General features: G+C 36.0%; 1 protein-coding gene across 1 annotated transcript in view; it reads right to left on the bottom strand.

Moving 5' to 3' along the window:
• Nucleotides 1–27,380, bottom strand: part of MALRD1 (MAM and LDL receptor class A domain containing 1) — a 640,183-nt gene that overhangs the window by 441,393 nt on the left and 171,410 nt on the right. Inside the window, exons 19-20 of the mRNA XM_046679849.1 lie at nucleotides 16,377–16,464; nucleotides 1,245–1,421 (exon numbers count right to left, since the gene is read on the bottom strand). Coding sequence (XP_046535805.1) covers nucleotides 1,245–1,421; nucleotides 16,377–16,464 — 265 coding nt within the window. The remainder of the gene's footprint in view (nucleotides 1–1,244; nucleotides 1,422–16,376; nucleotides 16,465–27,380) is intronic.

The following is a 27,380-nucleotide window of genomic DNA, read 5'->3' on the forward strand; positions in this document are numbered from 1 at the left end:
TCCCATCTAATCATAAATGACATCACTAAAATGGCCAAGTTGAACTAAAAAGAAAGTCAGTGTTCGTTAAAGACACTCATCAGGTGTAATTAATTAAACTTTGTGCAAACTTTCACAAACACTACAGCTAATGCATGATCATGAGAGGATCTTAGTCTCTTCCAGTGGGAAAGTCTGAATATCCCAACATCTTTCATTATATTATCTTCCATCTGTGATGCACAATATATTTATATCCCTGGCCAACTTGAGTTAATTACTGTCCCATCTCATTCACAGAAGGAGTCAGCTTTGATTTTATGAGTTTTTTGGTCTGGATTAATTAGTTAATATATTTTGTATTTATATATTAAGAGGCATTTTTTATGAGCTAAAAGAATAAATATGAAGCTTGATTTTAAGTTCTAGAATTTCCTGTCAAGGCTGACATAAGACAAATTAGAATTTCACTATCCTCTATATTATCTGTATGTTCTAAGCCCTTAATAATATCAAGACACTTGAGAAATATTACAGTACAGTAAATTCACATATTACTCAATAAAGAGCAGAAAAGGGGAAAAATGACAAAATTTTCAGTCCTTCTGATATTGTGCTTTGCCCATTCAGACACAGATTAATTTTTCTCTTCTCAGACTGTATCTTTGGCTGAGGAGTTCACTTTTAAATTAAATAATTTGCCTTTGATCTATTGTGGAAGAGCTGTGGATTGGCAGGTGCCAGTAAATGAAAATCATCTTTCAACAGGACACAGGTGTTGAAGGGCCTATGTGTGTTAGAATTGGTTTTCTTACAAACTGCATATTTGACATCATATTCATTTCAAATGTGCACTTTGGCAATGGCAAAAATTTGAATGAATTCATCTAATTTGAGGGTGTTATTATGCTTCCTCCCTAAACATTTCTATTTCATGAGTGTGAGGAGTAGAACAGAGACAAATGGGGGATTGGAGAGAAGAGCTAGTAAATGACAGCCTTGGAGCCTAATAAAGTCCATGAAAACAACTGTTTTGAATCTGAAACATTAATTTAAAGACGTTTATCTCTTGTAGAACACAATAGAAGAATGCATGCTGACTCCTAGTGTAATTTTCTATACAAATAGCTTTTATATTAAGAAATTTCTCTAGACTAGGTTGAAAATTTCTACCTAGTACCCTAGGCCATGTTAGTTAGATTATGCTGGTATTTTCTTACCTGTTGCATAGCTGTGTTTAATACAAAATTTAGGAATTCACCTACCACAGGATGACTCATCGGATTTGTCAGGGCAGTCATATCTAAAATCACATTTCTGGACTTTTTCAACACAGTGACCACTGGGCCTGCAAACAAATTCATTGTCTGTACAGTTGTGTGGAGGTAATGTTACTGGAACTGAAGTTTCTGATGGAGTTGGGAGGTCCACTGGCAAATTACCTTAATAAGACATAACATACAGGTTTCATTTAGCAGATTTTCCATTTCCTTAAAGATTTCACAAATCAAGAATTTCTAAGTATGATTTATATTCAACATTATAAAGAATACTTAACAGTATTTGCTAATCTGCTGAACTTCTTTACGTAAGCATGTAAGTTGGGATCTCAGTCTTAGCAATGACAAATACTGCTGGGTATCTTTGATTATAAAAATAGGTGAAGGTGCAGATGGAAGTCATTCAAAAATTATTCACAGCTCACTGAATAAATGGGAGGCTCAAAGACAGGACTTGGAAGATCAGCAGGAGCCACGGGAGTTCCAGATGCTGACATTAGGAACCAGAGTCAAGGTCAGGTTAAACCTTCTAGTCCACCAGGTAAATAAACAGTGTTCTCCCACTGGTACAATGAATCTAATATCTCCTTATCTGTGTCATATATTCAAAATTCAAGGTTTCACGAGAGACCCACACCAGAAGTATTTACCTAGAAGTATTTAAATAATTAAGATAATAATTTCTGAAATTACAGAGTTTAGAGGGAATTTAGAAAACTAATTTATACAGTAAGTTATTCAATAAAGATGTATTAATAACATCCCTGTGTCATGTACATGGTAGGTGAAATGTATGCAAAGCCAAATATGTCATTACTGCCATAAAATAGTTTACAGACTAGTGGAAAGGCAGTCAGGTAAATCTTTCATCACAGTTTTGGGATAAGTTTATGATAGAGATTATAACTCCATGGAAGCAAAAATGACACCTATCCTTTTACTCCTGTATTCATAGCACAATTCACAGACCATGGCAGGCACACTATCATTGTGAAATGAGTAGATAGATAGACAGATGTATGGAAAGATGGATGGATGGATGGATGGATGGATGGATGGACGGATGGATAGATGGATGGATGGATGGATAACAGAGTGAATGAATGAATGAAGAGATGGACAGATGGAAATTACAGAGTATTAAGAAAACACAGAAAAAGCACATATCAGATGGGAGATGGGGAAGACTTCCTGGAAAGGTGATGTTTAAACTAAGTTTTTATTTCTAAAGGATGATGAATTGCTGGCTAGATGAAGAAAGGTACAAGGTCTTTTTAGGCACTGAGAAAAGGCTTGTGTGAAGGCAGAGAAATATATCGGCCTGTTGTTTCTGGAATACTGTGAGTGTTTGGTACGGAGAATATCATTAGTTGTGGGACTAGAGAGGAGACAGTTACCAGATCATAAAGACCTAAGTGGGATCAACTTAGCTGTTTGAAATAAATACAAAAAGCTGTGGAGAAATGCCAAGATATAAAATTTCCACTTCAAGAAATACTTTTCTGGCGTTAGTGTGGAGAATGACTTGCAGGTGGTTCTGACATGGAGCAGAGAGAACAGTTAAGCTTTTACTTTAATTCCAGGCAACTAATAAACCAAAGCAGAGATGGTTTGTAGGGTAGAAAGCAAAGACCTGAGCAATGTCAAACATTCAGTATCTAAAGAACTGGGGATTTGGGTTCTCTTGGGAATTTGAGGAAAGTCCAATAAATAGCACCTTATTTAACTTAGCTCAAGTTTTGAAGCAATTAAGAACTAAAACTGAAGTGTATGGCAGAGAGTAGATCAAAATATCAACTTTTTACAGATCAAGTTGATACTAAAGAAAATGATCTATATCCGTAAACAAGTGGTCTTCTAAATTGTGAAACTCAGAAATAAACACACTCTCTAAGTTATAACCTGTGCTGGAAACTTCCAACCATCCCTGTATGGGAGCCTACCATTGTGAACTACAGCAAGGAGGAGTTGAGTGAATCTCATGCTTCCTTCAGTTAACTAGCTCAAAAAAGAAAAGAGGAAATTTAGGGACCAGGTGTGCATGCTCAGGCTCTCCTTACAAGCTCAATAATCCATTGTTGCTTTTCCATAGTTTACAGCAGGGTTCACTCTTGGTGTTTTCTTTCTATGGGTTTTAACAAATGCATAATGACATGTTTCCGTCATTACAGTATCGTACAGCATAGTTTCACTGCACTAAAAATCCTCTGCGCTCTACCTATCCATCCCTCTCCCTAATCCCTGGCAAACATTGATTCTTTTACTGTCTCCATAGTGTTTCCTTTTCCAGAATGTCATATGGTTGGAATCATGCAGTATGCAGCCTTTTCTGATTGGCTTCTTCCACTTAGTAATATGTATTTGAGTTGACTCTACGTCTTTTCATGGCTTAAAAGCTTGTTTCTTTTCAGCACTAAATAGTATTCATTGTCTGATGTATCATAGTTTATTTATCCGTTCTCCTACTGAAGGCCATCTTGGTTGACTGAGCATCTTTTCACATGCTTATCTTCTGTCTGCTTATCTACTTTGATGAGATGTCTGTTCAGATTTTTGCCCATTTTTTAACCTGGCTGTTCATTTTCTTTCTGTTAAGCTTAAAGAGTTATTTGTATATGTTAGATAACAGTCCTTTATCAGATATCTCTTTTGCAAATATTTTCTCCCAGTCTTTGGTTTGTCTTCTTCTCTTGACAATGTCTTTCACAGAGCAGAAGTTTTTAGTCTTAATGAAAGTTCAATTTATCAATTATTTCTTTCATGGATCATGGCTTTGGTAGAGTATCAAAAAAGTCATCACTATAATCAAGGTCATCTAGATTTTCTTCTATGAAATCTTAGGAATTTTGTAGTTTTGCATTTTATATTTAGGCCTACAATCCATGTTGAGTTCATTTTTGTGAAGGGTGTAAAGTGTGTCTAGATTTATTTTTTTACATGTGGATGTCTAATTGTTCCAGCACCATTTTTTGAAAAGACTATCTTTTCTCCATTGTATTGCCTTTATTCTTTTGTCAAACATTAGTCGACTATATTTATCTGGGTCTATTTTTGGCTTTCTATTCTCTTCCAATGATCTATTTCTCTATTCTTTTAGCAATAACACAGTCTTGATTACTGTAGCTTTATAACAAGTCCTGAAGTCAGGTAGTGTCAGTCCTTCAACTTTGTTCTCCTTCAACAATGTGTGGCATATTCTGGGTCTTTTGCCTCTCTATACATACTTCAGAATCAGTTGTTCTATATTCACAAAATAACTTGCTGAGATTTTGATTGGGATTGCATTAAATCTATAGGTCAAGTTAGAAAGAACTAACATCTTGACAATAATGTCTTCCCTCATGCATGTTTTTTATTTTGTTTTTGATGAGGAAAATCGGCCCTGAGCTAACATCTGTTGTCAATCTTTCTCTTTTTGCTTGAGGAAGATTGTCCCTCAGCTAAATCTGTGCCAATCTTCCTCTGTTTTTTATATATGGATGCCACCACAGCATGGCTAGATGAGCGGTGTACAGGTCCGCACCCGGGATCCAAATCTGCAAATCCCAGGCCACGGAAGTGAAGCATGAGAACTTAACCACACTGCCACCAGGCTGGCCCACCTCATGCATGTTTTTGTATCCTTATCTCAAATATATATTTTCTATTTAAGATATACACTATCATTTTGTGACTTAGAAAATTTTATATAAATATTATTTATCATCTTCTTTTGAACTTGCAATTTTTTTCTCAACATATTTTTGAGTTTATCTCTATTGATACATGCAGAATTAATTCAGTCAATTTAACTGCTTGAGGGTATTCAATTAAGTGAATACCCAGAGTTAAAAACTGATTGTATGAATAGTCTGCAGCTGGTGTATTTCTTCTCAAGCGGGACAGTAAGATTTTTTATACATTTTTCTTATTATAAAGTGTGCTACAATGGACATCTTAATACTTTTCCCTTCCAGAGTATTTTCAAGACAAGGCAGCTTGAAATAAAATTGTAGTTATAGGGTATGTGACCGGTCAACTTAATTGTTTTCAAAAGTGTTTTTGCCCATTTCAACCCAGAAATGTGTGCATTTCTCATATTCTCATATTCCAGCCAATACTTGACATTATCAGATTTTATAAATGTTTGCCTGTGTAATGGGACTGAAATAATAATTCCTTGAAATTTTAACTTGTATTGCCCTAATTATTGAGACATCCTTTTATAATTTTAGGGGCCACTCAGGTATCTTATTCCAGCTTTTGACTAATGTTCACGTCCCCTCCTCTTTTTTTCTACTGAATTCATTGTCTTTTTCTTATTAATTTACATGTTTATATCTATATACTCTATACTAATCCTCTGTCATTTGTCTACGTGACAAATATTTTCTCCTAGTCTATGATACATCTTTTCATTTTGTGTGGTCCTTCAAAATAAAAAAATTCTAATTTTAATGTTTTTTACTTTATAAGTAATTTCCTTTATGGTTTGTGCTTCAAAGTTTCACTGAAAAAAATTCCTCCTTGTTCTAATATCATAAATATATTTTCCATAATTTTCATAAATTTTGATAGTTTCACTTTTCCCATTTAGATCTTTACTCCATCTGGACTTTATTGTTATCTATTGTCTGGGATAAGAATCTAAATTCAACTTTTTTCATATGAATGGCCAATTTCTGATCTATTAATCTATTGAGCAACTCAAATTTTTCTCACTTATTATTTTATATTTTATTATGAAATGTGTTATACACACATAAAATTGGATATAAATATATGCCTGGTTTAAAGAATAATAATAATAAAAAGAATCTCCATAAATCTATCATCTAGCTTATGAAACTAAAATTCACAGACAGTTTTGTACCCTCCAACGTTTCCCTGCTGATTTCATGCCCTCATTGCCATCTCTCCAGGTTAGCAGTACAGTGAATTTTGTGTTTTTAATTTTTTTGCTTTCATTTGCTTTTACCCTTTTTCTCATTTGCGTATAGACCAAATAATCTCTTATAGTTTCTATTTATTAGATTATCTGATTAAATGAGTTAACATTGTGAAATTATTAGAATGGTGACTGTATACATGGAGCCCCATGTAGGTCTTTTTAAATAAATAAAATGTTACTCAGATTTGAAATTTAGGTTTATGAACTCACTCTCTATATAATCTTCTGCAACTTGATTTTTTTCTGAATGTTGTGCATTCATCCGTCCATGTTAGTGGATGCTGTAGTAGTTCAGTTATTTTGATGGCTGTATAATATTTCACTCTATGAATATGTTATTTAGCCTTTCTATCATCAATGATCTTTGAGTTGATTCTGTTTGAAGTTTTGTTTGTTTGTTTTGTATACTTCTCCCAATGTATCGAAGAGTAAAATCGTTTGGTCACAGAGAACACACAACTTTAACTTTACTCGATAATGCGAAACTGTTTTCCAAAGTAATTGTATCAATTTTTATACTTTTCAGTAGTATAGAAATACTCTGGTCATATTACATACTCATCATCCATTGGTATATCTACATTCACCCATGTGTTTGCCATTTTCTTTGCTGTCTATCCCTTTTGCATCTCAGCCCTTGTTTAGCTCATTGTGCCTCTTTCTGATGTTCACATTTACGTAGTTAATTGGTAAGAGTCTAGCAGCGTAAAATCATTCTTGATTTGTCTGTGGATGTTATCCCCTGAATGCCTTTTTTCACTCTCATTCCTGAAAGAGTTTTGCTTTGCTATAGACCAAGAGTTATTATTTCTCAGAACTTTGAAAATAGGATTCAACTGTCTTCTGACTTCCATTCTTGCTGTTGTGAAGTCAGCTATCAGTCGAATTATAGTTCTTTTTCATTGTATTTTAATCTCTGGCTGTTTTAAACATAATCTTCTCTTTCCTTGGTTGTTTGTCTAACTCATTTCTGTGAGTGTAGACCTGGATTTATTCTTATTATAATATTTTGGATGAAGTTCACTAGGCTTCTTAAATCTACGCCTAAAATTAATTCTTAGCCAATATATCTTTGAAAATTGCTTCTCCTCCATTTTCGTCATTCTCTCCCTAGAACTCCATTACCTTTTATGATCTCTCCTTCAAGTAAATCTCTCTCTCCCATTTTCCTTCTCTATATCCATATGCTGCACTCCAAAATTTCTTTGTAGCTATTTTCCAGTTAACTAATCACAACATTGATATCTTTCAGCTATTTGATTCATCCACTGAGATTTTTATTTCATTGATTTTATTACTCACTTCAAGAAGGCCAATATTTTTCCAAAGTTTTCTTTCTTTTTTAACCATTTAATCCTATTTTCTTAGGGCTTAGAATCCTTTAACATTTTTAATTATTTGTTTATTAGTTTTCTGTTGGCATAACAAATTTCTATGAGCCTTAGAAGTTTAAACCTATAAACACTTAGTATCTCACAATTTCTGTGAGTGTGAAATGCAGAAGAAGCTTGGCTTGGTAGTTTGATTTAGGGTCTCAAAAGATTGCCATCAAGATGTCAGCAAAGGCTGTAGTCATTAGAAGGCTTGACTGGGGCAGGGGATCTGCTTCTAAGGTGGCTTGCTCACATGCCTGGGCAGTTAGTGCTTCTGCTGGCAGGAATTCTCAGTTCCAGAACTCTCTCCATAGGGCTGCTTGAGTATCCTCTTGACATGGTGTCTGGCCTCCCCCAGAGTAAATGATCCAAGAGAAGACAGTGGAAGTCTAGCTTTGGAAATCACACACAGTCATTGCCACATGGGTCATTAGTTGCACGCATCAGTCCTCAATGTGGGAAGGACCTGGTACACAGGGCATGAATACCAAAAAGTGGGGATCATTGGGGGTTATTTTGGAGGCTGGCCACTATAATTTTCTGTGCTTGATTTTTCTTTTTGTGAGAATCCTTTATCATCTAGTTTGTAGAAGAGTCCTTCTACGGCAACTTTGAATTGTTCCTTTTAGAACTTGACTGGTACCCCGGGCTAGGGTACCCTAGAGGTATATCCCTCTTGCCCTCCTTTCCCTGTTCCTTCTTCTCATCCATCCCATATTCTGTTACTCCCTAACTCTGGCAGTCACATTATGCTTTCTATTCTATTTTTCCACACTCTCTTTGTTTCTCTCACCTGAGAATTTCTCTTTTTTAAGCTCAGCTTAATGTTTAAATAAATAAACGTATTTGACATTTCTAGGTATACGTAGACTTAGTGTTTTCAGATCATTCGGTCTGCCATATTATCAAAACCAGTAGTCTTAACTGCATCTTTAAGCTTGGTTTCAATTCAAACTAAGAAAGAGTCTCCCTTAAGAAGAAACCATGGACATGAGTGGATGTCTTAGAAAAAGGAAGTTGATGCGCTGATACTCAGGGAAAACAGAGACAATTCATTTTCTATCTCAGAAATGATCCAAGAGTGGTAGGTAAAAGAACCACTACAGTCATTCACTGCATAACGATGTTTTGGTCAACAACAGACTGTGTATACAATGGTGGTCCCATAGATTAATACCATATAGCCTAGGTATGTAGGAGGCTATACCATCTAGGTTTGCATAAGTACTGCAGGGGAAGAAGAAATTTTCCTCTACCCTCTAAGTTCTTATGGATGGTCTAGAAATTAAATCGACATGAGACCGATTAACAGGAGAAAAACAAATAAAAGATTAATAACATGTATACACAGGAGAAATCCAGGAAAACCAAGTAACTCATCAAAATGGCCAAAGCCTTTATTTTTAATACTCTCCTTAGCTAAAGACAAAAGATGATGTTGCAGGTGGGGAAGGTCAGGGACTTCAACGGGAAGGAAGGCAATTCACAGGTAGAGAAAAAGGAGAAAATGTTTGGAAAACTAGTGTTTGGCCACACGGAAACAGAAGAACACAGAGGGAAGCCCAATAAACAGGTTTATCTAGGTTCCTCCCTGTCTACCACCTAGTTCATGTTATGCTAAAGTGATAGCTTGCCTCCTGAGATAGTTTTTTTTTAACCTGAATTCTTTTAGGCAGTTAAGGGGAAGGTAAGAAGAAAACTTTTTGATTCTTTTGTTTCTTAAAAACAATCAGCCTAAAATAATCCTCATGCTAAAGAGACACACTTTTGTGGTGGCAAATTTTGTTCTCTTCAGTACACTCCATGATGTTCACACGACAAAATCACCAAATGATGCATTTCTCAGAATGTATCCCCATCATTAAGTGACACGTGACTGTACTCTAAAAAGAAATCGTAAGATTCTAAAATTATTTGTCCTTTCCCGTTAATCTTTGTTATTTTACCAGAATGAGAAAATCTTAAAAACCAAATAAGTCCAATATGTTTGTATTTTAGAGCATCAAAAGAGCGAATTGATAAAAAGTATTTCTTACTCTGGAGTCAAACTTTGGAAATGGTGGTGTTTGTAACTGGGAAGATGGAATTATACCTGATTCCTTGGGATCTGCCTTGCAGAAGTAAAACAAAGCTCAGGGTGCAAAGATCAGGGTGCTAGCGTGGTTGGGTTCTTAGTGAGGGCCCTCTTCACATGGCCTTCCTTGGTGTGTGCACACAGAAAGAGATCTCATGTCTCTTCCTCTTCTTATATGAGCCCTAATCTCATCATGAGGTTGACACCTCCATGACCTAATCTAACCCTAATTACCTCCCAAAGATCCCACCTCCAAATGCCATGACATTGGGAATTAGGGCTTCAACACAAGAATATTGGGGGGATACAAACATACAGTCCATAGCAAAGCTTATAATTTTGTGTTTTTTTTTGTGTACCATTGCATAGAAAGTCTAGAATTGGTAGCAATGATACAGTTAAGTCTCTTTAAACAAAAAGCACTAAAAGTTTTGTAGCTGAAACAAAACTGCAAAGGTGAAATGCAAATGACTGAAGTTTGCACTCACTAGGAAGCAGAGATTAGTCCGGTTTGATCTGATCTTCTTCCACAGTCCTGAGTCACAGGGAAACCAACCCACCTACACACCTGTCATCCTAAGTAGATGACTCAGGCTCCCGATGGACTCAGTGTTCCAACTCCTTGCTCTGTGATTTCCTTGTCACAGATATGATATAATTCATGCTACACTAATATAATCTTTCTGATAAAACAGATTTTCCAACTTGTTTTATACCAGACTTCCTTCCCTACACCACTCCCATACTGTCAATTAGGCAAATAAAACCAATATTCTAACATCTCTAGTGTTTGATAAATTATTACCAGCTTTAGACATATCTTAACTGTGGGAATTACCTGATAATATGCACAGTTGTTCTTTATTTATCTCCAGGTAACAATACATATGTTCTTCCTGTGACGTCTGACTTTAAGAAAAAGATTTAATTTAAAAATCTAAAAGTCTACTTGAGGTTTAAACATAATCAATCTTCAGAAAATTGAAAATTTGAAATATCTATAGCTCCAGGGGAAAAGTGTACATTTTTCCTGTTGCACTTAATGCAATAACAGAGTTATACCCACAAGCTAAAACAAGTACATTCAGCTTGATCGTACTGAAGTGTCTGTATTATTTCTACTTTCTAGGAGAGTAGATTTTATTAAAATATTGCTGTTCTTTCGACATAATTTATAACAACTGGACCACAGCTGTTGCCATATATTATATAGTGACTTTTTTTCCCTGTCTCCAATAGCAAGTCAGCTCTTTTTGAAATATTTTTGTTTTAACATACATTCAATGAAATTTTCCAGGTAGCACAAGGTATTTTCCATCTTTACAGACTTCACACTATATTTGAAAGTGACTACAAATAGACAAGTAGCAGCTGGGTAATTTTCAAGCTAACATCTACGTTTTTAAGAGCCTCATACATTTTGACTATTTAGCATTTCCCTCAATTAAAAGATGACAAAATTTAAAAGTTTTAACTTTAAAACAGGTTAAGTTAGTTATTTGTCCAAGTTTATTTTCTAGAAACACAATAAAAATACTAAGTAGGCTGGACATAGGCTTTGGTCAATTTTTTTCCTACGTATATGCGAAGTCACTTTGCAAGACTACAGCAAAGATGCTAAAACCAGAATATTTAAGTTTGCAATCACTGAGTCTCAAATTTCCTGATTTTTGCCTTGAAGACTTCTATTAAATTGGAAATATTTCCAATAATTTTGTATTTTCTTCAGAGTATATATTTCCTTTAGAAAAATAAAGAAGAACCTCTAAACAGAGTGCTTTCATGTACTGTATTATTTATTTTGAGACAAATACAATGGACACACCAAACAGCTTAGTATTATAAGGTGAAAAGCTGCAGGTGATATCTTAAAAGTGAAGACAAAGTACACACTTTTCCCCGGGCCTTTTTATTCACACTGAAACAAACATTACTCTTTGCAGAAAGAAGAGACTTGAAAAGCATTTATAAATAAAGCTGGTGAGAAACTAAGGCTAATGAGGAGGGATGCCAAAAACTCAATCAACTCAGTCCGTTTGACAACCACAAAAATCATTCAGCAGGTGGCAGAAGACATCATAAAAATTGTTGCTAAGTATCCTATAAATAATTACCATAGTTTCCCAATTTTAAGCCATCATCAGTTGCAACATACGCCAATGACTTAGTAAACAACTTTCCTGGGAAAAATAAAACACTAATACGCTGGATACTGATATTCATTCTAATAATTAATAACTCTAGTAAATAATAATTCTAATATGCATGCTTAATTCTGAAATTTTACAACAGGATGAAAAGTGCATGAGCAATTTTTTTCAGTTTGCAAACAATATGTCATGATGCTATGTAGTCATGACTTTATTTTTCCAAATAACTCAGCTACCTCACTAAACATCTTTGATGTAAGAAAGAAAACTGTCATATACGTTCTGCTGGAGGTAACATACTTCTTGCTTTTCTCATGTAGGATAGAAAGAGTAATGTGAAACAGATACTTCCTTTGGGACACTTGTCTTTTAATATGAATATCTGGCAACATTCTTTACTTAATCATCTCCTCTGAAGGTCTGATTCAAGGTGAGAGGAAAGCTATTTAACTTTGCCATCATTCTTCATCATTATCTGCTCCGAGAATGGACAATATCATCATACACTGATGCAAAGAATCAAAGGATTCTATTGCATGGTTCAGTTTGCCTACTTTCCCTAAAAATGCAATTAATTTTGCCTAAAATGTCTTTTCTTTCCTAGATTAGGTTTAACTAAGAGTCTATATCATCAAAGGATTAAAACAAAGGAAGCACAATCCAAAATTGAGAACAGATTTGAAAATTGTTAGAAACAACTAGAAGTTAGAAAATGAGAAAGAGTTGACCTGGAAGAGCAAACAATGATGTTTTAGGACAAAGTGAAAAGAAACTAAGTTTATTGCCTAAAAACTATTGGGGAAAAAAAATAAAAGTTTGTGGTCAAAAAGCTTACCTTTCCAGTCAATGCTGTCTTGAACCAGGGTCATGGCAGAGGTAACAGAAAAAACAGAACAGATGTGAGAAGTATTTTGGAGTTGGAGTTAGCAGGATTTGGAGGTGGGCAAGTTTAAGGGGAGAGCCAAGGATGACTGTGGAATTTCAATCCTGGGTTGCTAGAGAATACTAATGTCATCAAGGCAGGCATAGGGGAAAGAAAGGCTGATTTTGAGTTAATAGGTAAAAAGGAAATAATCTACTCCACTTTAGTCACTTTTATAATATAAAATAAAAATTACAGGTAATGTACAAATCCACACTTTGGGGATTAGCTCAGCCTTTTGTGTTTGAGTATATATTTTTTCAGTTTTTATTAGTTTTGTTTTATCAGCCAAGGAGGAAATGTGCTGTAGATAAATAATCAGTTTATACTAAAAGCAAATCAATGTCTGTAGGTGAACCGAGGAGCTCTAATCCCACCACAGCTAACATGGTGTCGTGAAAAAAAATTGACTGATAATCATCAAGAGGAATACTTTTATTGAGCCAGTTTTTTATTTTCATTTTCATCTTATGGCAAGATTACATCAAATTCCCTTATGAAACCTATGCCTATAACAGGCTTTGTGGTTTCAACCCAACATTTCTTTTGTTTTGAAGCCAGCATGAAAACCACACAGTTCAGACACTTTTTAGAATTCCATATTTTTCTTCCCAAGCTTGAAGCAGAAAATCAGTACTAATGGTCTGTGACTGATATTCCACATCTCTGCCTTTGTTTCTGGCAGCTCTTCTCCCTCCAACTTGGAAACATCAGCCACAGAATGTATTTAGCTGGATAATTGGTTCAGCAACAGTACAAATGGTGACTTGTGCTGCCTCTCTGGTTTTTCTTTTTTTCGGTCTTCTGTGCCGCTTGGGTCACAGTGATTCTCCCTAAGTTCAGAGTGGAAGGCAATTTGGGAGAAGCTCTGACCATTGAAATCAGACACGCTTAGGTAAAAATCCTATTCCTGTCCTCAATTGTGTATTCTCCTCCAGGTCACTTATTCTCCTTAAGTTTAATTTTTCACACTTGCAAAATCGAAATTGGATTCTCTTCCTTGTGAAGTTAGCGTATTTGATGAGCGGCATAACAGTGGTTAACACTATGGGCCCAAGAAGCAGATGTCATATTCTGCCATATGGTTAGGTAGCCTTTGCCAGGTATCTCCTTCTCAGTTTGCTCCATAACATGGGGAAAACAAAGGCATCAATCCTATTCAACATTCAACACCCATTCACCAATGATGGGCCAGGCACTATTCTAGACTCCTAAAAGGTGATAGGATTATATGACATGATATATAGAGCAGTAGATGGTATTATTGTGCCCAGTTATAAGCTACCTCTCATGTAAGGATTTTCTGTATTCCCTACTCTTGCCAAGCTCCCTGTCCATGGAGAATAATCCAGGCCTCATTATTAGGCTTAATCACGTGGTTCACTCTGACCGATGGACTTAAGCAGACATGATACATACCATGTCCCAACAGAAGTTTTAAGTGTGCTTTCTTTTTCCAACCCTCTGACTTGAGAACAGACTGTGTCAGATAGACACTTGGTCCTTCAGCCTTGGTCCCAGACAGGACACATGGAACAGAGATACACAGCTTGGGGCTACATGGACTTATAAAGAGCTATGAACAAGAAATACATATTTTTGCTGTTATTGTTATATGCCAACCCACACACTTAAGAGCAAGAAATAAATGCTTATGGTTTCAAGCCACTGAAATTTGGCTTCCAAGAAAAGCTGACCGACACATAACATAGTATCTTGCATAGAGATGTACTTAATGTTTTAGCAATACTAATAACTAAAATATATAACAAAAGTATATAACACACTTAAAAAGATATAGACATCTCTCCATCTCTCCACCCATCCATCCAACAGATGTTTACTTAGTACTCTTAAGTACCACATACTATTTAAGCTGCTGGAGATAAGGCAGTGTGCAGGTAAAATCTCTGCTCTTACGCAGCTAACACTATTGTGGGAAAAACAGAAATTAAACTATATGGGGGATAGGCGTTATGGAGAAAAATAACACAGCAAAAGGAGATAGAAAATATCAGATAAGGAAGAGACTCTGTGTGAGTGTGTGTGTAGTGTTCAGAGAAGGCTTTGCTAAAGAAGAAACTTTTGAGCAGAGGCATAAATGGGTTAGAGAACTCCAGGACTAGCTGAGGGGCCTTGTGCTTGAGAGAAGTCAAATAGAGGCACAGGGGTGGGGGCAAAGTCAGAGAGCTACAGGGGATCAGTTGTTTGCTCCTTGGGAGCAATTGGAAGAAGTTCAACTTTTGCTCTGAATGAGATAAGATGCCATGGGAAGACTGATGATCCGGTGACATAATCTTATCTAAGTCTAAAAAGGATCATTCTGGCTGTTGTTTTGAGAATAGATTATATGGCTCAAGGGTAGAAGCAGAGAGATTATTTAAAAAGCAACTGCAATAATCCATGCAGAGACAATGGTGGCTTGGGGGAGTAGTGAGAGCAATAAGACATAGTGGACTTTGGATATATCTGAAGCTGGTGGCTGACCAGATTTGTTAATGAAGAATAAGCAACTAGAAATAAACTGCCATTTACTAACATATGGAGGCGTGGAAGAATGGCAGGATTGAGGGGCAACTGGTAAGCAAGAATTTACTTTCAGACATTGAGAAGTAAGGGAAACTTGTTCAATTCTGACTTCCTTCTTCCTGGCTTTCCACAGAGGGACAGGCTTTCTGCAGAGTTCCGTGGAAACCAATACACACAGTGATTAAGATAATTAATCCTGCCAGAGTGATGAAGTGGAGGATCAGAGCTGTGTTACCTAACAAGGGAAAGAACTGGAATCCATCCCTCTGATTATATCTGAGAAGAGGCTGGTACTCGTCTGACCAACAACACTATGGTGATAGAACAGGGCTGGAGGTTAAGTTTTCAGCATATGAAAGTGCTCTCTACATGGATCATTGCAATTGCTTTTTAAATTACCCAGTCCCTGATCTCTGATAACTCCAGCAAGGAGACTGTGCTCCCCCTTGTCAAGCAACTTAATAGCCTCCAGCCTCAGTGCCAGAATCATCCTCCAAGAACCTGATATCCAGTCCTACTAGATCACTATGCACTGCCCAGAATGATTTTTCCCTGGGATGTATTTGTTTCAGGTTATTTTCCCTGTTGTCTTTGAGATGCCTATCAGACATCTAAGTTGAGATGCTGAGTAAGTGCTCAGTACGTAAGTTTGGAGTTCAGCCGAATGGTTGAGGAGGGAGAGAGAAATCTGGAAAACATGTATTAGTGTTTTAAAAGAAATCTAAAATATGGAGAGGAAATGGTTGAAAACAATCCTTAGGAATATTTAAAGCACAGCCTAAGAATAAAACTTCACTGAAGGTGATTGAGAGGTTAAAAAAGTCTCCAAAATAACTAATGGTAAGGCAAACAGTTTGGTTATTATAATCTCCCAAATATAATGAAATTACAGTTTAACTTCAGACGTGATTTCCTAATATTTTGCATGTGATGAGACATAAACACAACCGATCCAACCCTCTTTACCATGTTTTCAAAGATTTGAAGACTAATTACCAGCAAAGATTTACAGGAATTGTTTCTAGGGTTAATATATTTGAGAGAATAGAAATGAAGGTATTTTGGAATATTGATTTCTTTGGCAGTTTTTTCAAATAACAAGTTTGAAAATACTCATCTATTGAAATATTCTTCCTTACCAGGGTAGAGGGCACAGTTCATAAATGACAAATCATCAATTGCAATGTCTCCAGTGAAGCCATCTCCCACTGAAGCCTCCACCAAAATCTAAGAAAAACAGAAGAAATTTGCTGTCATTGGAGGAAATTAATTTACGGGATCTCATGGTCGTAAAGAAATTCAGAGTTTACTTAAAGAGAACTCTCTTCTGAACCATTAAAAAATACTTTGCAATAATCTCCAAAAGTAGGCACCTCGTCTTGACCTAAATTCTTCTAGTAACAGGAAGCTTCATACTTTATTGGGCCCATTATACCTATGAAGCCCATTCTGTTTACAATGAGTTTTGATTTTCTGAAATTTCAATACATCAGATCAATATCTAATTCCCTATAACTTTCAACCATGAGTTCTAGACTTGCCCTGTTTTCTTCCAATCTTTTAAGCATTTGAAGGCAAATTACTGTTTGCTTTCCCACCTATCCCTTGGTAGTTCATCTGTTTCCAAGCTTAAACCTCTTCATGCCTTAAGAAATCCAATTTGCGGCCAGAGGTGCTTCCTAGAATGTACATTTAAGAGCTTTAAAATTTTTCTCACATCGACCTTCTTCTGTAACACTTTGTGAAAGTGGCTAATCGTTATTAGATCTCCTTCAGAACCACATTAATCACCGTGAACTCTGATGACACCCGTGCTGCTATAGGGGCTGCAATCCACCAAAACTCCAGCAAAAGATGAAATACTGACGAACCACTCTAGGACGTGGCAAACTGTGATTAGGGCTGAGATTTACTATAATGGAATTAATCGTGATGAATCATTTTAATACTTATGCAAATAGGTTGCATACTTACTAGGAATTCCTTACTAGGAATTTAATAATGAAGAATTTTAAGCAAAATCAAACTTAAAAGTCATGTTCCTGTTTTCCACCATTTTATGTAAATATGTTTCAGTTTCATTTTTGCTCGCAAATGCTATATGTGGGAATGGAAATCTTACTTCATTTTTCAAATTCTATCTTCCATTAAAAGTGGTCTTGTACATTATTTATTGATGGGCTAGTTAAAGGAGAGAAAGTTTTAAAAGGTCAAATGACTGACCTCAAACCTGTGGACATCTTCCTCCAACTTTCTAGTCTTCCTTGAGGACGACTAGGATTTTCTCCCTGATTTGTCACTGAGGAAATGAATCACCTTGGGAAAGGTTTATTCATCTAACTAATGGGCAAATAGAGCCCACCTAATATGTCCTGAGAAACATTTAATGGTGCCATACAGGAAGGGTTTTGCTGCTTTGCAATGGATCACTCCAAACATAAAATGCATTCTTCTTTTCACCACCAGCGTGATTCAAAGAAATAGTACAGGCAGAGAAAACAAAATGCAGAAAGAACAGTCAGTACAAAATCATACAATTCTTCTAATAAACAAAAGCCAGCAGTCAGAATTTGGCAAAACATACCGTAAGAAAATATCTTTTGTTTTATAGAAAAAAAGACTGAACTTGGATGAACAACAGGAAAAAGGCATAAGCAATGACTAATTAATTACTAATAAATTCCTTAGATCCATATATGTCTACCCCACTGCAATACAACATAGAACATGCTAACAAAAGGCTCAGAAGATGCAAGAAGAAAATGCAGATAAATAAGAATAAGCACTATTGACTTGGCTACATTGCTTATGATTATCTTAGTTTATTAACGAGAAGGGATAGAAAAGTGACATCAGAATCCCAAAGTTAATGGAAAGCATAGTGACTGTACATATAAATATCTGTATGCTAACTTTAGGGATATGTATAGACATACATAGCTCCATTTGAGTGTGTAAACTTAGCTATTCCAAAGTATTTCTTTTGTCGTCTTTACGTAGTCACAAGTTAAAGAATTCACCATTTATGAAAATTAGAAATTTTCTCCTTTGTGGGCCACACCAGGTAAGCAGCATTTCTGAGTGGATGCTGTCTACACAAGGCTTATCTGTACTAGAGTTTACTTCACATTACATGATGAGCATTTTGATATTGCTTCTACAGCACTCAATGCCAACGGGAAGACAGAAATAATCAAGACAGAAGATAGTTGGGTCTTGCTCTAAGGCATAATTTAATCATAATTTTTACCAAGATATCTTCAATTTCTAAACCCTCTAAATTTTAGCATGCTTGAGAAATAATGAACAACAGTTTCAAATTGAGATACTAAAAATGTCTAGTTGTATATATAATTGCAGTCTCAGCCTTGTTTGAATACTTAAGTAAGCCAGTCTTTTTTTAAAAAAAAAACCTACTTGATAACAAACCACATCTTGAGAAAAAGTTATGAATGTTAAGGTTTACTTCTACTTTTGTCCTATATTTAATTTAGTCTTGCGAAAAGCTTTGCAAATTATCCCCTGAAATTAGACCTAAGAAAACAGTCACAAAAAGACCAAACCAAAGTGTCTCTATTCTACAAAATTCACTTTCATTTCCGGTGTTTTTCCAGAATAAATGGAAGGATATTAAAACACAAACATTATTGCATGAAAGGCAGTATTGCCTTTCTGAAAATTAGAGAAGCCAAATTTCACTCCTAAGTTTCATTAGTACTTTTCTGAATGACTTAAAGGGCAATTGAAAATCCAGCTTCGCTCTAAATGACCTGCATTACCTGTAGAGGCCAATTCTACTTACACCAGAAATATCACAGGCTTGGAAATCATGAAGGAATCCAGCTCCTCTATGTTGTTCTTTTCATGGACTCCTGCATGCTTCAAATAAAGATGGAGTGGACTTGTCAACTACATTGGACTTTCAGTTCTAATATAACCAAAGACTCAAATATGAATAAAGCTTTGGAGACTTGCCTGAACTCATTTTTCTGAATATTTAGGAAACTCTGAATTATTGACCAAAATGTCTAAATGATATGGAAACTACTGTCATCATGTATATGCAAGACAATTTAATCATAATTTTTACCAAAATATCTTCAATTTTCTAACATATATATTATAGGTTCTATTAACTCATAAGAAAGAAAAAATGGAATTAATTCAAACTGACACCACTTTTAAGTATCCTGTGTTTGGAAAAGGACAGAAAATTCCAATGTAATATATCAATTTTTAACATAATCCATGTTCAGAAAGACTCAAAAGAAAGGAATTCCTGTTTAAAATATAGAAAAAGCCCATATCCTGTGTGGAGCAACTGGGACTCCAAAGCATTGCTGATGGGAATCCAAAATGGTTCAGCCACTTGGGAAAATGGTTTGGCAGTTTCTTACAAAATTAAACATATATCTCCATATGTAATGTGGCAATCCTACAAGTAGTTATATGTTTACCCAAGAGAAATGAAGACACATCTAAATGAAAACCTGTTTACAAAGTCCACAGAAGCTTTATTTATGACCTCCGACAGCTGGAAATAATCCAAATATCCCTCAACTGGTAAACAGAAAAGCAGCTTGTGGTAGATCTATACAATGAAACAGCACTCAGCAATAAATGGGAACAAATGAATGATATGTGCAACAGTATCTGTGAATCCCCAAAGCATTATACCTTTGAAAGTAAAAGAAGCCAGATGCAAAAGTCTGTGTACTTTATCAATCCATTTATATGGCATTCTAGAAAAGACAGAACTATAGGGAAAGAAATCAGATTAGTGTCGCCAGGGGCTGGGGCAAGAGGGAGGGGATTGAGAACTTAGAGGAAGGGGAATCTGGGGGGATGATGGAAATATATTCTATTTTACTTGTGGAAGTGGTTACACGACTGCATAAGTTTGCTGAAATTCATAGAACCACTCATCTAAACAGGATGAATTTTACTTATATAAATTATACCTCAATAAACAAGTAAAAATATTTATTCTATACTTATTGCCATAAATCATTAGTATCTCAAATATTACTTTACTATTTTTTAAATTGCTAATTTAATGCATCACATTTTATAATTAGCATATAGTAATCCCAAGTATCTCAACGTACTTTTCAATTCAGCTATGAAAACTCTTCTCTTGCTATCCACTAGTAATTTTCCAGAGAACAAAGATTTATATTTTCCCTTATACTTCTTAAAGGTATTTACTTATTTCCATTTAGTATTCCCATAATTTAAAATGTAGAAACAAAAAAAAAAAGAAAGAAATTATAAAAACTCTCTTCTAGCCTGTTTTCACAACTGACTAAAAGCTGAAGTAGTGAAACTCCTATAAACACAGTTGAATAACTATCCATTATTTTATCACATAACCTACAACTTTAGGGGCTCCTAGAAAGCCAACTAAAAATCTCAACCTTTCTAGGGTAATACTTAGGGAAATATTTGCTAGGTTCAACATAAAAAGATTTTAATCATGTTTGGAATTTTTTATATAACCCTGAAAACCATCTCTATGAAATAATACTCAAATTTTTGTCTGAGAAATTTTATGTTTCTAACTCCCTGTCTCTGGCCATATCACATACAAAAAAGCATAGAATAATTAGAGTCTTCCAATTATTACACTACACTTATGAAAACCATTTATCATTAAACATGGGCCATACAAACTATACCTAAAGTGTGCATGCACTGAGCACAGAAAGGGATAATAAAAATAAAATTGTGGCACTAGCAGAGATGAAAGAAAATGCTAGGACAGATAAGTAGGGCAAGTACTACAAAAGAATTACTTAAAAGAAAAAATCTGATGTCTACCCCATCTGACTGCCTATTTTGGGCAAAAATCATGGCAAAATTTTTGTTGATCTTTTGGTATTATACTGTATTTCTTCTTAGCTAATGTCAGGCTTTATAATGTATGGCTTGCTAAGACTTTTTGATCCTTCAATGAGTGTCTACTTTGCCATTGTGCCAAGTGTTTCCATGGTTACCAAGGAGAAAAAAAAATGTCATCCCTTTCTTCCAGCTTCTCACCATCTAGGACAGAAAGGACTAAATTGTGACAACTTTGCTCCCAGGAGTTTAGTTTAACCCAGTCAGTGCTTTCAAGTAGAACAGGTTGACAATATTTTAAAAGCAGGATGTTTCAAAAGAAGATATGGTCCCTCAGTTGCCACAGTCCCCGTTACTCCCTATTATACAACTACCTCTAAGGCTGAGTGTCAGTAGCAGTTTACTATTATACACTTGACCTACTTCTCTCAATTCATGTCCCTTGCTGGATCCTCATAAGCATTCGGGTTTGCAATTCCTTGTGCATGTTAGGTTAGAAAGGCTCCGAGACTTTACCCTACTCACAAGATAACAAGTTAGACTGCCACTATTTCACACACACACACACACTGACAGAGAGACAGCAAAAAGCACCAGCCAGAGAAATACCTTCCACTGCTTCCCTAATTCTCACAGGGCAAATGATGAGGGCCAGATGTTTTCCTGCACATGCAGTGGGTTGTGCCATGTGCAAGAAGAGGAACCCCAGCACTGGAGACTCTAGCTGTCATAGGCTGCTGTTTCATCTGCTCATCTTCCCCTCCAGGTGAGAGAGAAAGAAGGCGAGAAGGAGGGAGCGATGGTACTTTTTCTGGAATGTAGGCAGATGTCTCCAGGTAAAGGCTATTCAAATAGACCCTTTGCTTAGAGGCTGAACTATGAAGAAAACAAGAAATCCATGGAGAATTATATCCCAACAGTGTAGCTGGATAGTGCTACATGGCTGATGTATTCAATGTGTGGAATCTCTACGACCCCTTCATGTATGTGTAAATTGAAATGTGTATATCAATTCAGCTTCCTTTCCCCTGCCTAATACTTCATTTTATATATTCTGGACTGAATGATTGCAATTTGTTGGAGTCTTTCAGAGATGGCCACCCACCTGCTGCTAGCCCAGCTCCTTCTCCACCCACAAAAATCTTTTCCCATCAGGGCTTCTGCTCTGTTAACGGTAGAGATTTTTTTGAAAATTGAGTGGGGGATGTGGTTGAATCATTCAAAGTTGTATTCATATTTCTTTATTTATACAGAATTCTTTCTGTTATTCTTCTTGAGACAGAAGCCTAAAAAAAAATCTCTACGTATTCAAGTTGTATGAGATTGATTTGCTTTCCGTGATTTTTAAAGGGTTGAGAAACCACAATGATTATTTCAGCTACATTTCTCTCTATGTCATTTTAGGTGTACGAGAAGGGCCAAATTCAGGGTGAGGTTTTTTTATTTTACCCCCCTAATACATAACAATGCCTTTCTGGAACTTGCTTAAGTGGATTTTAAAAGGGATAAATGTTGATCAATTTGAAACTAATTTGCTCCTTGAAACTCTGCAAATTCACATGCTATTTTAAAGCATCCTCTGGGGACTCATATATCACGTAACCCATTTCACATCTCATCTGTTATTTGAATGAGAACAAATAGTTCTCAGTTTCTCCAGTCCTAAGAATATATGGAAACGATTTGATTGTAGGTTACAAAGATGCATTTAATTGAAAAAAGCCTGGTCGATATTAGAGAGAGAAAAGTGAAGAAGTTTTAGAACTATTGATTAAAAAGTTCAGAAAATTGTGTTTTTATCATTTAAAAAATGATGCACTGACATATAATAATATTTTAATAGAATATAAGGTAATAGTGTCCAAGCGATTGGTTCATGTATGCCAACATTAAATTCTCATTTGAGAAGCATAACTCTAAAATTCTTCAATGTTATTCTTTCCCAATCAAATAAGAAGCATAGTTCTAAAATTCTTCAATGTTATGTTTTTTTCAATCAACAGACTCCCTTTTGTATCCTCCACACCATTAAAGATAATATTTAAAGAAAAGGAAGTAGAACTGTAGTTTATTATTTTAACACACAACAAATCTTCTTACAAAAATAATTATGTGTCCCTCATGCGAGGTGTGAAAAGAGGCTCCAAATACACCCCTACTCCTATGTGGCAACTTAAAGTGATCCAGACCCAAAGCAAAAAAAAATAAACAATAAATGTAAACCCAAACATTAACCCACATTTGTCCTTTGCTCTGGTTCAATATCCCATAATACTCACCCAGTAGTCATTATGAATTAAAAATCCCATTTCAAGTGTCTGTTTAGATGTTACTTCCCCAGAGAAGCCTTCCATGTGCACTCAAGCTGAAGCTATTTTCCTTTACAAACTTCCCATAATTTTTAATTAGATCAGATTTTGTGCATTTCAATGTTTGTCTGCTTCCTCTAGGAGACCTGAAGGACAATCTCCAGGAGGCTCACTGAGGGACACACAGCACTATACACAGCACCTAGCTCGGTGACAAGCACTTAGCAAGCATATATTAAGGAAAAGTAAACCTTCCAGTTTCAACTGAACTTACTGATGTTACTCTTGATGTCATACCATATTGCCCATGTTTCATCGTGGCATACGATTATCAAATATACAAAAAGGTACAAAACACATTGTGTTGTCACAGTATTTCACCCTACACATCTAAACTGGTGACAAATCCTGCTTCTTTTTTCTTTTACAAATACCTGTGTAAAAGGGAATGGTGTGTCTTTCTCTTCCTTACACAGCCTCATTTCTGGATTTTAGTTCAATTTCTACCTGTACTTATATGGTTTTGCTATGCTCTTCCTCCTTTTGCTATTGTTAAATTTACTTATTTCTACATTTCCAGATCCTTCCCTTTAATCTCCAGCTATTTCTCAAGCATCACTTCCTATCTAGAATAATTTAAATTTCATTTGTTAGAGGGATTTCTTTTAAATGATCTATATATATTTGATATCTATATCAGTCGTAGGCAGTCTTGCGACATCTTTTTGAAAATCCTTAATTTAAGCACTGAATGGGGTCTTCAAGAGTATTTATAATTCAAAACCTGTATTTTCTATTTGAATAAATGAGACCCAGAAAGTTTAAGTAACTCACCCATAGGTCCATAGACTGTTTTGGTAAAATGACATCGAAAACATTCAAAAAAGAGTCTAGACCATTGATGTCAGCAAAATGGCAGCAAAAGACATTCCTCCTTTTAATCCCTCTTTTTAAATTAATGAATTAAACATCCATACATGAACAAGAGCATCTCTGTGGGGGTTTCTGGACTTTGAACCTTACTCCAAGGGAGCCAGGAGGAATCCTGCTCACCAGCATAGCTGGTAGGAGATAGGACAAGCCTCCATACAGACTACTGAACCAAAGGAACCAGAGAAACTGCCTGGATCCCTCTCACAGTAGTTGAGAAAGGATGCAGTGGGTGCCAAATTGGGGAGGAATTCACCCAAGAGAGAGAATTGGCGGAAGTCCAGCCCCCCCAAAGGGAGAATCCAACACACTATTGGAGAAAAAGAAAAATATAAGTTTGGTTGCAATGGAGGTGAGTTTGGTAGCAGCAGATGTGGTAAGAGAAACTTTCCTGGTACTGCCTCACTCCAAGAAGGTGCTCATCAGGGCTGATTTGTGTGACAGAGGCAACTTCTCCACTGAGGAAAGAGGAGCCAGTGAGAGACAGCCCAGCTAACTCAGCTGGAAAGGATGCAACTGGACAAAGCCATCTCTCTCCACTAGCATCCAAAGTAGCAAAGTACCAAAAGTGGAACTCTGCAACTCAGGGAAGGGGGGGATATTGAGAAAGAGGCAGATAAGAATTTCAAGTGGCCTTGAAGGGCTTGCACTCAGCAAAAAGTCCCATGTGCCTCTGAGAGTGCCACCTATGGGGATTTCCCTACCAGGTCCACAGGTGCTGGACACATCCCTCACCCAACTCTGCTGATGGCTCCTTGCATGCACTCCTGAGAACATCCACGACAGCCAGCTCCAGTCAACAGGTAGCATGCTCAGAAAATAGGGAATGGTTGGTGGGCAGGGGAGAAACCACACGTTTGAGCTATAGTGCCACCTTCTGGAATACAAGAGAAAGGTTTCTAATAGCCAGCCCTAGTGAATTGTTAAGAACCAAAGAAAACATAAAAGCTTAGTTAAGGAGATGTCTGCTATTTCAAACATGAAAGCAGAAGTTCATAGCTACAACGAAGTGAAAAATCAAGGAAATATGATATCATGAAAAGAAAATGACAATTCTCCAGCCACTGAACTCAAAGGAATACTAGGATCTAACTGATAAAGAATTGAAAATAGCTGTTATGAAGAAATTCAATGAGCTACAAGAAAACTCAGATATTTCAATAAAATCAGGAATAAATTTAGTGAACAGAGGGTGTTCTTTACTAATGAGACTGAAATTATAAAGAAAAACCAAACAGAAATTCTGGAGCTGGAGAATTCAATAAATGAGATGAAGAAGGAAATAGCATCTGTAGCAGGGCAGATCAGATAGAATAAAGAATAAGTGACTTGGAGGATAAGAATATAGAAATATAGTCATATGCTGAATAATGACATTTTAGTCAATGACTAACCACATATATGACAGTGGTACCATACGATTAATACCATGTAGCCTAGGTGTATAGTAGGCTATACCATCTAGATATGTTAAGTGCTATAGGGGAGGAAGAAATTTTCCTCTACTCTTCTGGATGGCCTAAGAATTAAATTGACAAGAGACAGGTTAACAGGAGATAAACAAACAAAAGTTTAATAACATGTATGTATGGGAGAAACCCAGGAAAACCGAGTAACTTGCCAAATATCCTAAGTACCTTGAACACTCTCCTTAGCTAAAGACAAAAGAAGATGTTGCAAGTGGGAAGAGTCAGCAACTTCAAAGAGAAGGAAGGCAGCTCACAGGTAAGTGAGAAGGAGCAAATGTTTGGACAACGAGTGTTTGGCCACACCGAAACAGAAGAACAAAGAAGGGAGCCCAATATACAGGCTTTTCTAGCTTTCTCCCTGTCTACCACCTAGTTTATGTTACGCTAAGGTGACAGCTTGCTTCCTGAGACAGGTTTTTTTAATCTGAATTCTTTTAGGTATTTAAGGAGGAGGTAACAAGAAAAACTTTTTGATTCCTTTGTTTCTCAAACATAATCAGCCTAAAATAACCCAAATGATGAAGAGATACATTTTGGGGTGGCAAATTTTGTTTGCCTTATCCTCTATGATGTTTGCACAATGATGAAATTGCCTAACAATGCATTTCTCATAACCTACCCCTATCACTGAGTGACACATGACTGCAATACAGTTAGTAGTGGAGAGAAAAGCAGGATTTAAAGACAGTGAAGAAATCCTACAAGAGCCATGGGATTCCATCAAAAAAGCAAATATCTGAATAATTGGGGTTCCAGAAGGAGAAGAGAAGAGAACAGAGAGTTTATTTAAAAAATAATAGCTGAGAACTTTCCAAATGTGGAGGAAGAATTGGACATACAAGTCCACAACTCTAATAGAACACCCTATTATCTCAATGCAAAAAGACCTTCTCCAAGACGCATTATAATGAAACTGTCAGAAACCAATGATAAAGAAGGAATCTTAAAGGCAGTCAACGAAAAAAGGAAAATAACCTATAAAGGAACCCCCACTGGGCTATCAGTGGAGTTCTCAGTAGAAACTCTGCAGGCCAGGAGACGGTGGAATGACATATTCAAAATGTCAAAAGATAAACATTGCCAGCCAAGAATACTTAGCCAGCTAAGTTATCCTTTAGATATGAAGGAGAAATAAAGGCTTTCCCAGACAAACAAAAACTGGGTGAGTTCATGGCCACTAGACCTGCCTTCCAGGAAATGCTGAAAGGAATTCTTCAAGCTGAAATGAAAAGATGCTAATCAGTGACAGGTTAATATCTAATTGTACCTCAAAGTCTAAACATAGATGAGCATGCCCTATATACTAAATGTTCTCCCAAAATAGACACATTTTTTCCAATTTAGATTTTAAAATATCACTTTAGTTAAAATAATTGCTTTTGAAATCTATGCTTTTAATGACATTCTGTCCTTTAAAAAGTTATAGCATGCCATTTGAAATGTATCTTTTAAGTATCTGCTGCTGTCAGGTACATGCGCACTTTGCAATTAATCTTCAAATCTGACTTTCTTGAAATAAAAATATGATTTTAAATTTTTATTTCTTATTACTTACACGTAGAAATGGAAGTAATCATCTAAACTATTACCGAAGCAG

Source organism: Equus quagga, chromosome 12 (genome assembly GCF_021613505.1).
Source record: "Equus quagga isolate Etosha38 chromosome 12, UCLA_HA_Equagga_1.0, whole genome shotgun sequence".
In the NCBI taxonomy this organism is placed as follows: Eukaryota; Metazoa; Chordata; class Mammalia; order Perissodactyla; family Equidae; genus Equus; species Equus quagga.